Source organism: Giraffa tippelskirchi, chromosome 13 (assembly GCF_054371585.1).
Source record: "Giraffa tippelskirchi isolate mGirTip1 chromosome 13, T2T-mGirTip1v1.2.pri, whole genome shotgun sequence".
Lineage (NCBI taxonomy): Eukaryota > Metazoa > Chordata > Mammalia > Artiodactyla > Giraffidae > Giraffa > Giraffa tippelskirchi.
The window spans coordinates 19,958,255-19,970,561 of record NC_137287.1 but is presented as its reverse complement, the minus strand read 5'-3'; the positions used below and the strand labels follow the sequence as shown (position 1 = coordinate 19,970,561).

Below are 12,307 nucleotides of genomic sequence, written 5' to 3'. Positions count from 1 at the left end.
TTACCAAACCTGCAGAAAACTTTTTCCGTGAAAAAGACAAAATAAAACAACAGCAGCAACAAAAGCAGAGCCCAGCCCTCTGCATTTGGAGCGTGAATACTGAACAGGAAGGGCTGCAGCTGAATCCGAGAGAAAACCCCCAGGGGCGTGAAGTTCTGAACAATGAGCTTGAACTTCAATGCCAAAAATGCACCGACCGCCTCTTCCCGCTGCCCTACTGCTCCTGCACATGCGCCATGATTTTAAAGATGCTACCGCGTCTGCTCAGCCACTAAGCACCAGGCCCTTGAGTCATTCTCAGTACCTCTTTCTCTCACATCCAACTGCCAGTTCTTTAGGATTCACCTTCAAAATACATCCTGAGTCTCTCACCACCTATCTACAACCTAGTCCATGCCATGGTCAGCTCAAGTCTGGGTTCTTACAGCCCTTTCAGCCACACCAGTCCTGCCTTTCAAGGGCCCCACACCTGGGTCCATCTCTGCTCTCACTATCTTGGAAGTCTTCTTTTTTTATATATGCGTTTGACAGTCACCTTTATCTCATTTTTTCTTCCAGTTTTATTGATATATAACTGACATGCAGCGCTGTATAGATTTAAGGTGTACAGCATCATGGTTTGACTTACATACATCCTGAAATGATGACCATAGTATGCTTAGTGAACATCCACCATCTCATATAGATTCAAAATTAAAGAAGCAGAAAAAATTTGTTTCCTTGTGATGAGAACTCTCAGGAGTTACTCTCTCAGTTTTTATGTATAATGTCCAGCTGTGTTAATTTTATTTACCATGCTGCACATTAAATCCCTAGTACTTATTTTTCTTATAGCCTGGAAGTCTATACTTTTTGACCACCTTCATTTCATTCCCCCTCCCCCTAGTCCCCACTTCTAGTAACCACAAATCTGGTCTCTTTTTCTATGAGTTTGTTTTTGAAGTAGATCTGACCTACAGTTGGGGCTTCCCTGGTAGCTCAGCTGGTTAAGAATCTAAGGGCAATGCAGGAGACTCCAGTTAGATCCCTGCTTCAGGAAGATCTGCTGGAGAAGGGAACAGCTACCCACTCCAGGATTCTGGCCTGGAGAATTCTATGGACTGGGGTCCATGGGGTCACAAAGAGTTGGACATGACTGAGTGAATTTCACTTTCACTTTCTGACCTATAATACTATGTTGGTTCCTGTTACACAACAAAATGATTTGATATTTCTATACATTTCAAAATGGTCACCATGATAAGTCTAGTCACCATACCATCTTGAAATTCTTAATAATTTTAGAACAAGAGGCCTTGCATTTTCATCCTGCATAGGGCCCTGCAAATTAGGTAGCAGCTCTTACCTGTCATCTCTGTTAGAATGTAAGCCCCGTAAGGGTGGGACCTTAGCTCTTTTGTACCTCAATAAGGCAGAATTTATCCAACTGATATTCTGGCCCAAGTATTCCAGGAAGTACTCTAATACTGGTTGGGTAAATACTGGGATCCCCACCTGAAGACCCCTTCCCCTAAAACCTTAGGGCCTCTCTGTGATCCAGCAACAAATGTTAACACACTTGTTTCGAAGATCTGCCCTGGGCCTCAGCTAGCATCCCCTTTTTCCCCTTTGAAGGGCCACACCTGTGCCCCTTGGGGTGGTTAAACATTTATGCCAGTATGACAGGACTCAGCAGAGCCCCGGGCATTTTGTATGTGCCCAAGAAGCCTTGATGAATGAATAGCTAAATTCATGTGTTTATCCAGTGACTAAATAGATATTGCATGGTCATTGCCAGACTCAGTACTAAGCGAATGTACGTGTGTTTTGGGAAAGAAAGCTTGTGATCTAATGGGAATCCCAGGATGCCCTGCTGGTTACCTAAATTGCAGGGCCCAGGGCAAAATGAAAATCCTGGGTTTCTGGTTCAACATGCAGGTCAAAAATGCTGTTTCCCTTCTTCTGCCTTCTCTCTCTCCACTTGACATGGTGTCTTTTATTTGCTACGTAATGTCACACTCCCTCCGGCATGAGGACACTCAAGGGTGCCCAGGGCTTGCACCCAACCCTGATTCTCCCTGTGTCCATGCCCAGGAGCCAAGGGTGGCAGCGGTCACTGGTTGGGGTGGAGGAGTGGGCAGCTAGGAACCACTCCAAGGAGAACGGGAGGCAGCAATGTGGTGGGGAGTGGGATGCCACATGAGTTGAGGTTTGAAGCCTATGGCTCATGGTCCATTGGCCCATCAGACTTATTGAAAAACATACATTCAAAGATAAAACTATTAAGCATTTCAGGATGATGACTACAGAGCGTTAACCCCAAGCCCAGGGTGTTAGATGTAGACTCTCCCCTCCTGCTCACGTGCTGTCTTCCAACCAGTCGCCCCCATGCCCATGGAGGTGGATCCCTGGCCTGGCTGTGTGCAGAACCCTCTCTCCTTCTCTCCGCAGGGGCTGTGAGGGCCTCCAGCGTCTTCCCCATCCTCAGCGTCACGCTGCTCTTCTTCGGCGGGCTCTGCGTGGCAGCCAGCGAGTTCCACCGCAGCAGACACAACGTCATCCTCAGCGCAGGCATCTTTTTTGTCTCTGCAGGTGAGCATCTTGGCCTCCACCCAGAGAGCATCACAGACGCCAAACCCGAGCCAGGGCCAGAAGGACAAAGCCATGCTTTTCAGGGTTCCCTCCAGGGAAGGAGCAAGAAAATGTTCCCCCTGTGTGTTAAGAATGAGAACCAAAGGCTTTAATAAGAACCAAAGATGCTGACAATCTAGCTGGAGAGTGGATGGAGGGAAGATGAGGAGGAGATGGGGTACTTAGGTCGGCTCAGAGACAGGAGAATGATAAATAAGATGTGCCTGTGTATGTCTGCTCAGAGTGGGCGGGAGCGTGTAGGGTGCGTGTAAGGTGTGACCCAAGAGATGGTCCAGTGTTTTGAAGGGGTCCAACTTTCTGTTCACTTGGATACGGTCATATACTATCTCTGGCCCTGTGAGACCTGGGTTTGCTGGTGAAATATTGGTCACAGCTCTTCAAGCACTCAAATCCTCAGAGCATCTCAGAGCACTCAAATGTCCAGAGCATCTCCAGGAACAACATAAAACCCAGCAGCCTCAGATGCACTCAGGGAAGATCTTATCAATAGCAGCACTGACCGGAAGGGGGCAGAGGGTGGTAAGCAGGAGGAGACAGTCTCAAGAAGGGATCCTGTTTCTGCCTCCTCCTTCATCTCCATCCCTCCTGCACCCTCCTCCTCTTCCTCCCTTTTGGGTTTCCACACCTCTATCGCTTTGCAGTCTCTTCCCACCCCACCCTTCAGTCAGTGCTAACTGAAGGAAATGCTTTAGAGATGAAAAGAGGGAAGAGAGCTTGACTCTTTAGTGATGACCTCCAAACTTTAACCCATAATGGCAGAATATTTACTGGGGTAAAAACAGAGAGGGCTTCCCAGGGGGCGAGAGTGCTAAAGAATCCGCCCGCCAATGCAGGAGATGAAGAGATGTGGGTTTCTATCCCCAGGTGGGGAAGATCCCCTGGAGGAGGAAATGGCAACCCACTCCAGTATTCTTGCCTGGGAAATCCCATGGACAGAGGAGCCTGGCGGGCTACAGTCTATGGAGTCGCAAAAGAGTCAGACGCAACTTAGCCTCAAAACCACCACCACAAAAGAGAATAGCTTACCTGACTGGATTTGAATCCTGGCTAAACTTGTGGGGCCCTGGAAATGTTACTAACTCCCTGTAACTTGATTTCCTCAACCGTAAAATGGGGGGAGAAGTACCAGTACCTATTTCATGGGGTTGTTGGAAGGAGGTTGAACGTAAAGAGCACAATATTATTTTCTAGCAAGTTAAAAGCAACACAATAGTTCTGAAGTTGGAAGCCCGGCTTCCCGACCCCCTCTAAGATCTTTCTCAGTTCCCTCCCTACTCTTTTCCCTTCTCGGAAATGGGGAAGGTGGGCGGAATCCAGTGCTGAGTCTCTGGGAACCAACTCAAGCCACAGACCATCTTGTCAGGAGAATAAGATCAGCCTATGATCTTATTAAAGGCGACACTCTGTGTGGACAGACGCTAACAGCTGGCAAACCCAGGGACTTGCATTGCTTTGAGGCGCGTTCCAGTTGCCGGGGGCCCCTCCAGACCTCCCGGTCTCTGACTGACCCAGAGGATGCTGTGTTGTGCTGACATGAGGGTTTCCTAAACAGGAGAAGATCATTATTTTGTCCCCCAAGGGGATTGTGAAGGGAGAGTGTGTCACCAGCAAACGTCTTGTCACAAGGGGTGTTGTGAGAAACAGCAAGTAGAATAGACACACGGGAACCGGGGAACGCAGGGGGCAGCAACAAGGCCCTGAGGGGGAGCCAGAAGCTAAGGGTCTAATCCCAGCTATGCCCCCACCACTGACCTCCCTGAGCACCCTAAAAAGCCTCAGTTTTTCCACCTACAAAATGAAACTGAGATTCAGCACTCCCTAAGGCTCTTTTTGCTCAGTTATTCTAAGGTTCTATGATTTCTGGCAAGCTGTCAAAAACCCTTTATTGAGTACCTACTATGTGCCAGGACCTGGGCATTATACTCAAGACCATGGGCTCTGAAGTCAGGCTGCCTGGGGCAAATCGTGGTTCTACCACTTCCCTGTGCGGTAACCTCAGGCAAGTCTCTTAACCAATCAGTGCCTCAGTTTCCTCATCTGAAAAATGGGGGTAATAATGGCTCTACCTCTTAAGCCTGCTCAGAGGATTAAATAGTTGGTATATGGGAAATGCCTAGAACTGCATCTAGCTGGCAGTAACTGTGGGATGCACAGTGTGTGCTAAGTCACTTCAGTCATGTCTGACTCTGTGACCGCATGGACTGTAGCCCACCAGGCTCCTCTGTCCTTGGGATTCTCCAGGAAAGAATACTGGAGTGGGTCACCATGTCCCTCTCCAGGGGATCTTCCCAACCCAGGGATCAAAGCTGCATCTCTTATATCTCCTGCATTGGCAGGCAGGTTCTTTACCACTAGCGCCATCTAGAATGCATAATAGCTGATATTATATACGTTGTACCATTTAACTCTCATGTTGATTCAATTCAACAAATATGCACTGTGCCCTTACTTTGGGTCAGGCCCTGGGCAAGGAGATAAGACCATAGCAATGAGCAAACCTAGCTAGATCTGAGCTCAGGGAGCTTTTAAGAGACAATCCTGGGTTCAAACCCCACCTTTGCCATTTCCCAGGGCTTCCCAGGTGGTAAAGAACCCACCTGTCAATGGAAGAGCCTTAAGAGACACCGGTTCAATCCCTGGGTCAGGAAGATCTCCTGGAGGATGGCACGGCAACCTACTCCAGTATTTCTGCCTGGAGAATCCCGTGGACAGAGAAGCCTGGTGGGCTACAGTTCATAGGGTCGCGAAGAGTCAGACATGACTGAAGCAGCTTAGCACAAGCACACATGCCATTTCCCGGCTGTGCTGACTTGGGAAGTTATTTATCTTCTCTGTGTCCCAGTTTCCTCATCTGCAAAAGAAAAAAAAGGTTTTTTGTTTTTTTAAAGCAGGACTGTTGCAATGATTAATTGAGATCATGCACGTAAAGACTTTGCACAGTGCCTGGTATATCATCAATGCCCCAGAAATAAGTGGCAACTTGCTTGGCTTGTCAGCTCCTTTAACCTGTGCTGACATCCGAGTATCTCTTTTAGCTTCTTCATCTTTTTTTTTTTTCCAGCAAGACTTCTTTCCAGAGCTTCTCAAACTTTGCCACCAAAATTTCCCTGCAGGCAGAGGAGAGTGAAAAATGTGGCCCTGGGGAATCAGGGGGCATCACCAGAAGCTGCCTTCCATGAGCTGAAATGTCTTTGAAGTCTGTCTCCCATTTTTACTTAAAAATTCATGTGAATTCTGCTCTCTTCTCCTTATTATATCCATGTTCATTTTAATATAAAAGAATGTGTCTTCCCTACTCATCTTCAAGCCAAACTGACACTCCAGAAAGAGGAGCCATTTTTTTTCACCCTGTGGCTTTCTGCAGCTTGACACAGGGCTGGCCGTGTCAACCCCCATATGAAGAAATAGCTCAGTGATTATAACTCGCTGCCTACCTGCTGAGTGCGTATGCTGGGTAAAGCCAAGAGGGACCCTGGCCCTGCCTTCTAGGAGAGAGTCCTAGATGGAGTGAGGCCAGAGATCGTATTCAAAATATGAATCCCTTTAATGCATGAGCACCAGCCAATCAGAACGGTAGCACTGGAGTAGAATAGATTGGCCCTCGCTATGCCAAGCTTTAACCCTTTGTACAGATGAACCTATTTGCAGGGCAGGAGTAGAGATGCAGATGTAGGGAATAGACGTGTGGATCTGAGGTCGGGGGATGAATTGGGAAATTGGGACTGACATATGTGCACTGCCATGCATAAAACAGACAGCTAGTGGGAAGCTACTGTAGGTTCCTACTAGCTCAGTTTGGTGCTTGGTGGTGACCTAGATGGGTGGGAGGGGTAGGGGGTGGAGAGGTCCAAGAGTGAGCGGATATATGTATGCCTATAGGTGATTCATGTTGTTGTACAGCAGAAACTAATACAACATTGTAAAGCAACTATGTTGCTCAGTCGCTCAGTCATATCCAACTCTTTGCAACCCCATAGGCTGTAGTCCCCCAGGCTCCTCTGTCCATAGAATTTTCCAGGCAGGAATACTGGAGTGGGTTGCCGCTTCCTACTCCAGGGCATCAAACCCATGTCTCTTGGCTCTCCTGCATTGGCAGGCAGATTCTTTACCACTAGTGGGAAGTTCCAAAGCAAATATACCCCAATTAAAAAGAACAACAACTACAAAAACTTTAACTCTGTGGTTGCTGGACTCTGGGGAAATCTTGAGGATCCCCAGGAAGAGTATGAGGCATTCAATGGCGGGGATACTCAGCAGGCCAGTGGAAATGGTTATTTACCAACTAGTACTGGGAACTGTGGGCTTCCCAGGTGGTGTTAGTGGTAAAGAAGTGGCCTGCCAATTCAGGAGACCTAAGAGTCTTGGGTTGGATCTCTAGGTCCAGAGGATCCCCTGGAGGAGGGCGCAGCAACCCAGTCCAGTATTCTTGCCTGGAGTATCCCATGGACAGAGGAGCTTTGTGGGCTATGGTCCATAGGGTTACAAAGAATTGGACATGACTGAAGTGACTTAGCATGTACACACTGGGAACTGTGACAAGGAACAACTTCCATTTAGAGGCGGCCTGGGTTTGTAGACTAGGAGACTCCAGCTGATGTACAACCCTCCTGAGTCATTACTGGTATCAAGGCTCAGATGAGGCCCTTAAAGAAAAGAGACACAAAGAGATATCGTCGACTTTGAAGCAATCAGGTGAGAGAAGCAGCCACAGACCCTCCGGTTCTGTCATTCCGTCTTACTACTCCCTAGAGAATCAACTTCTCTCCAAGCAACTGGGCAGCTCTTTCCAGAGCTGTTCTGTTGGCACCTGGGGACACCACGTCTGCAGACCTTGTCTACTGGGGACAACAGCTTCCCATGTTCCCCAATTCCTGATGTTTGAACAGTAGCTAATCTAAAACATTATTGTATCCCCCTGTGCAGATAAAAAGATATAGTTAGTTACTGTTCCTTTCCCATGGGTCATTCTTTCTCCAAACTGCAGCTCCAGACCCAGAAATATCCACTGGGCAGCCGTATTTGGACTCTCAATAAGTGCTTCTAACCCCACTCTTCTTCTCTAAGCCTCTTCTCTCTGCTGCTTCTTACTGAGGCTCAAGATGCCATCAACCTTCCCATCATCCAGGCGAGACCTCTACTATAAGCTATTCTCAACTCTGTTGTCAGTAGCCTTTCATCTCCTGGTGAGCCAAGAGCTGTTCAGGACCTGCTCAAACGTCACCTTGTCTTCAGGACAAAGTGGCTTAGTCATCCTCTCTTTTGGCTCCTGAACCATTTTACGTGTGTCTCTGGTGGGGCCTTTACTGTATTTTGCTGTAATTGCGTTTACATGTCAGTTTCTCCTACTAATGGTGAGCAACTCAAGAGCAAGGATCTGTATCTTGTTCACTTTACCATCCTCATGACTTAGTGCCAAAGACTGATGGAATGAATTGTTTCTAAGGGAAAATACGTGCACTCTGAGTTCTGCTGCACTTGCTGGAGGAGTAAGGTGTATTCTTTAGCTGAATGCTTCCCACCAGGGATAGATCAGCAGAATTTTTCATTTCCTGAGAGACAGACCCTGCAAGAAGAGTTCAGCAGCTGGATTTCCCGGCCATAAATCCATTCTCCTCTCTCCCTGTCATCTCCACATTTTCAAAATAAATAGTTCAAGCCTAAAAGTGACAGTTACCTCTGAGGTTTATAAAGGATGTATTTTTCTTTCGCCTTCTCTTAGGGTTAAGCAACATCATCGGCATCATAGTTTATATATCAGCCAATGCTGGAGACCCTGGGCAGCGTGACTCCAAAAAGAGCTACTCCTATGGCTGGTCCTTTTACTTCGGAGCCTTCTCTTTCATCATCGCAGAAATTGTAGGGGTCGTCGCCGTGCACATCTATATAGAAAAGCATCAGCAGTTACGTGCCAAATCCCACTCGGAGCTCCTGAAGAAATCTACCTTCGCTCGCCTTCCACCCTACAGGTATAGATTTCGGAGGCGGTCGAGTTCCCGCTCCACGGAACCCAGATCCCGAGACCTGTCCCCCATCAGCAAAGGCTTCCACACCATCCCTTCCACTGACATCTCAATGTTCACCCTCTCCCGGGACCCCTCAAAGATCACCATGGGGACCCTCCTCAACTCTGACCGGGACCACGCTTTTCTACAGTTCCACAACTCCACGCCCAAAGAGTTCAAAGAGTCGTTGCATAATAATCCGGCCAACAGGCGCACCACGCCCGTCTGAACTGACCTCGGCCCTCTGCCCTCAGCCCCAGCACAGCCCGGGGGGAAATGGACAGAGGAGTCTCTGAGGTTGCATGGCATGGTCCTCGTGATGGTATTACTTTTTACAAAGAATGAAACCAAATGGACTCAGCCCTCTCCCACACTTGGCCCGTTCCCCTCCAGGTCCTAACCCATCCATCCCTTCCCCAACTTTTCAAGCCAATCCCATGATGTCGTTTCTCTCTGTGTGTATCTGTGACAGATGTTTTCCTCTCTTCCTTCTTTACTGGAAGGACCTCCTCATTCTTCCCTCCTTGGAAGAGGACTTTACTCAAAGTCACGGGTGGTGGCTGGTGGGGGAGGGTCTCCAAATCCCCAGGTGTGTGCACAGGTGTCCCCATTGTCCACTCATGCAAATCCTCAGGCCACTTAACCGCCCAGGTGGCCCGGAGGGAGGCATTCACCTTTCCATGTTAGAATAACATGCCCAGAAATCTAAGATGTCAGAGCCCCGAAGCAGCTAATGTAATAAGCACTCATGTATTAAAGGTTTTGCCTTGTTGTAACTCACGGAGCTGGGGTGCTTTGTTTCTTCTGGGTAATTCCTGCACAAATTCACTGCCCTGCCCTCAAGCTGACTCATGTCCATGTTGAAAGCTGAGCTTTGCTCATCCACACTCCAGTCACTAGGAAGGATCCTCCTTCCCCTCTTGAGGACAGCAAGGTGCTCTCACCAATGGCAGAGTCTGTAACCCTTACCTGAATCCCCAGAAGCTCCTGGGGGCAAACATGTGTTCAGAAATCTAGCTCTGGTACCCAGTAGCTCTAGGAACTGGGGAAAGTCCTCCTGACCTTCAAGCCTCAGCCTTCTCATCTGTAAAATGGAGCATGGTACAGTACTCTCCTCGACAGAGTTGTGAGGCTTAAATAAAACATCTTGTGTAAAATGATTAGCACATTACAAATAATCAGTATGTATGCTTTTTACCTTATGGATGAATTCTGGGTAGACTGAGCATTATCTGAGTTTGGGCTTCCATAATAAATACTATAGATCAGGGTGGCTTAAACAGCAGACATTTATTTCTTAAAGTTATGGAGCCTGGGGAGTTCCAGATCAGGGTGACAGCAGATTTTGTTCTTGTTGAGGGCTCTCCTCCTAGCTTGCAGTCAGCCACGTTCTCACTGTGTCCTACATGACAGAGCAACTAACTCCATCACAAGGGCCCACCCTCATTAAGGGTTTTCCCGATTTCTCAGTGGTAAAAAAAAAAAAAAATCTGCCTGCAGCGAAGGAGATGCAGGAGGTATGAGCTCAATCTCTGGATCAGGAAGATCCCCTGGAAAGAACTCACTCCAGTATTCTTGCCTAGACAATCCCATGGACAGAGGAGGCTGATGGCTACAATCCATGGGGTCACAAAGAGTTGGACACAACTGAGCACTCACACTTGCGCTTGATCCTGAATTACCTCCCAAATGCCTCATCTCCAAATGTCATCATTTTGAAGCTTGGGGCTTCAATGTGTGGATTTGGATGGTGGGGAGGGATCCCATTCAGTCCCCAGCAAGCATGACTGTAGGAAGGCTGAAGCCAAATGGGAGCGAGTCTCTTTTGGGGGTAAGCGTGTACTTTGCACAGTCTCTGAGGGGCTCAGGGGAGTGAACGTGGAAGGACATTTGAATATTTTGAATATTAACATCAGAAAGCATGAGAGATGGATAGCATCCCTGCCTGCAGTGACTCCTGGGGTGTGTGTGGCACACACCAACTCATCACACCTCCATCCCACTTCCAGCTCCAGTCACTCAAGGAGGCAGAGTTATGGTCATAGGAGTTCATGCTTACCTGACTCTGCTAGGTACCAGGCTGTGTTCTAGAACCTTACACATATTGCATCATTTAATCCTCCCAGAAATATCCCCATTTTACCAAGGAGGAAACTGAGGCCAGAGAGGCTGTGTGATTGTCCAGCCTTCATTCCCACTGCAGGCTCCAAGCCCTGGGAAGCCAGTCACATGCCCACACTCAGACCCACAGTGAATTTTATTGTAGAGCGCAGACTAGTAACAATTTGTTTTGTTTGACACTTGAGAGACATTGCTTGCAAATTACACCCATACATCAAATTATCTCACTGAATCCTTAAGACAACCCACGTGTAGGAAGAATTATTATCCGCATTTCAGCAGGTGAGTAAATAGAGGCTCAAGGAGAGTGTCTTAGATGCCGATAACAGAGCCAGCATTGAGAGCCAAGACTTGGCTTCCTAATTTGACCGATTTCCTCCTTCCACCCGCATTTCCCAAACCTCAGTCATTTGAATTCAACCCTTGCAAAAATGTTTCATATCCACGTACCACATCGGCCATTATTTATTTAATGTTTTTCTTTAAATTGACTCGCTTTTTACTTCAATAAATATATCTTGAAGGTGAACTTTATATCACTACTGTAAAAAAGAAAACTGGAGTTGCTTACCATCAGCAAATGGTAACTGGGAGAATAACTACAGTAAAAAACAACACAATCCTGCCATATTCTAGCTGCTGCCTATTGTAAGCCAAAGGCCGGCTGCCTGCTCTTGTAAAAAAGGACGCAATCAAAATGTTAGAAAGATGTTAAGATACTCTAGCAACAAAGAAGATGCTTCCCTTGGCTTAATCAGGAGAAGCGGGAAGGGGAAAACCTCCTCACTAACACTGTTCTCTAATACTGCGGCCATGTGTCAGGTCAAATTATCTCATCCAACACTTCGGGAGAAGTGGCTCCAGGCACCCTTGGAGAGGGAAGGATCTAAGAGATGGAACAGGTAGGTGATGGATACTGTGAAGGGAAGACGCAGCAACCTGCAGCCCTGAGAACCAGGAGTTGGCCAAAAACAGGGCATCTAGGAAGCTGATCGGGGATGGAGAGAAAAGACCCAGGGGCTTAACTAACTGGACGTCTGCTCAGGAGACCCAGTGTGAAGCCCTCTGCAAAGGCCAGAGAGCTGGAAGAGAGAAGCAGGCACCTGACCCCTGGAAGGACCCCCTTGCTCCCTGCAAGATTTTGGTGCATGAAACCACAGAGTGCCTTTGCATGAAGACTGCTCAGATGCAACTGGCTGGCTGGCATCAAGTACATATTCATGTCAACACTTCCAGTTCACAGCCAGGACCCCAGGCAATCCTGGTCATCCAAAGTCCTGTGAAGAGTATTCACATTCACTAGGCGCCCACTGCGTGTGCCAAGCAATGTGTCAGGAGCTTCTCTTAATTTGTGTTTTTTAATCCTAACATTTGGGTATGTACTATCATTAAACCCATTGGATAGATGTTGAAACTTGCAAAGAGACAGCAAAGCAGGTACTCGGACTGGCATCTACCTGACTCTAAACCCTGTGCAATAGCCACTCGCTAAGCCTTCTGGGTCACACTTCTCAAATCTCTTGCTCCACCGCTGAGTTGCCCCCCATTTCCTT

The 12,307-nt window shown here is 47.7% G+C and overlaps 1 protein-coding gene across 1 annotated transcript in view; it reads left to right on the top strand.

Annotated features, from left to right (window-relative positions):
• CACNG3 (calcium voltage-gated channel auxiliary subunit gamma 3) overlaps positions 1 to 9,409 on the top strand; it is a 99,608-nt gene extending 90,199 nt beyond the window's left edge. Inside the window, exons 3-4 of the mRNA XM_081554485.1 lie at positions 2,431 to 2,571; positions 8,351 to 9,409. Of these exons, the coding sequence (XP_081410611.1) occupies positions 2,431 to 2,571; positions 8,351 to 8,862 (653 nt within the window). The 3' untranslated portion in view covers positions 8,863 to 9,409. The remainder of the gene's footprint in view (positions 1 to 2,430; positions 2,572 to 8,350) is intronic.
• Positions 9,410 to 12,307: the final 2,898 nt, after the last annotated feature.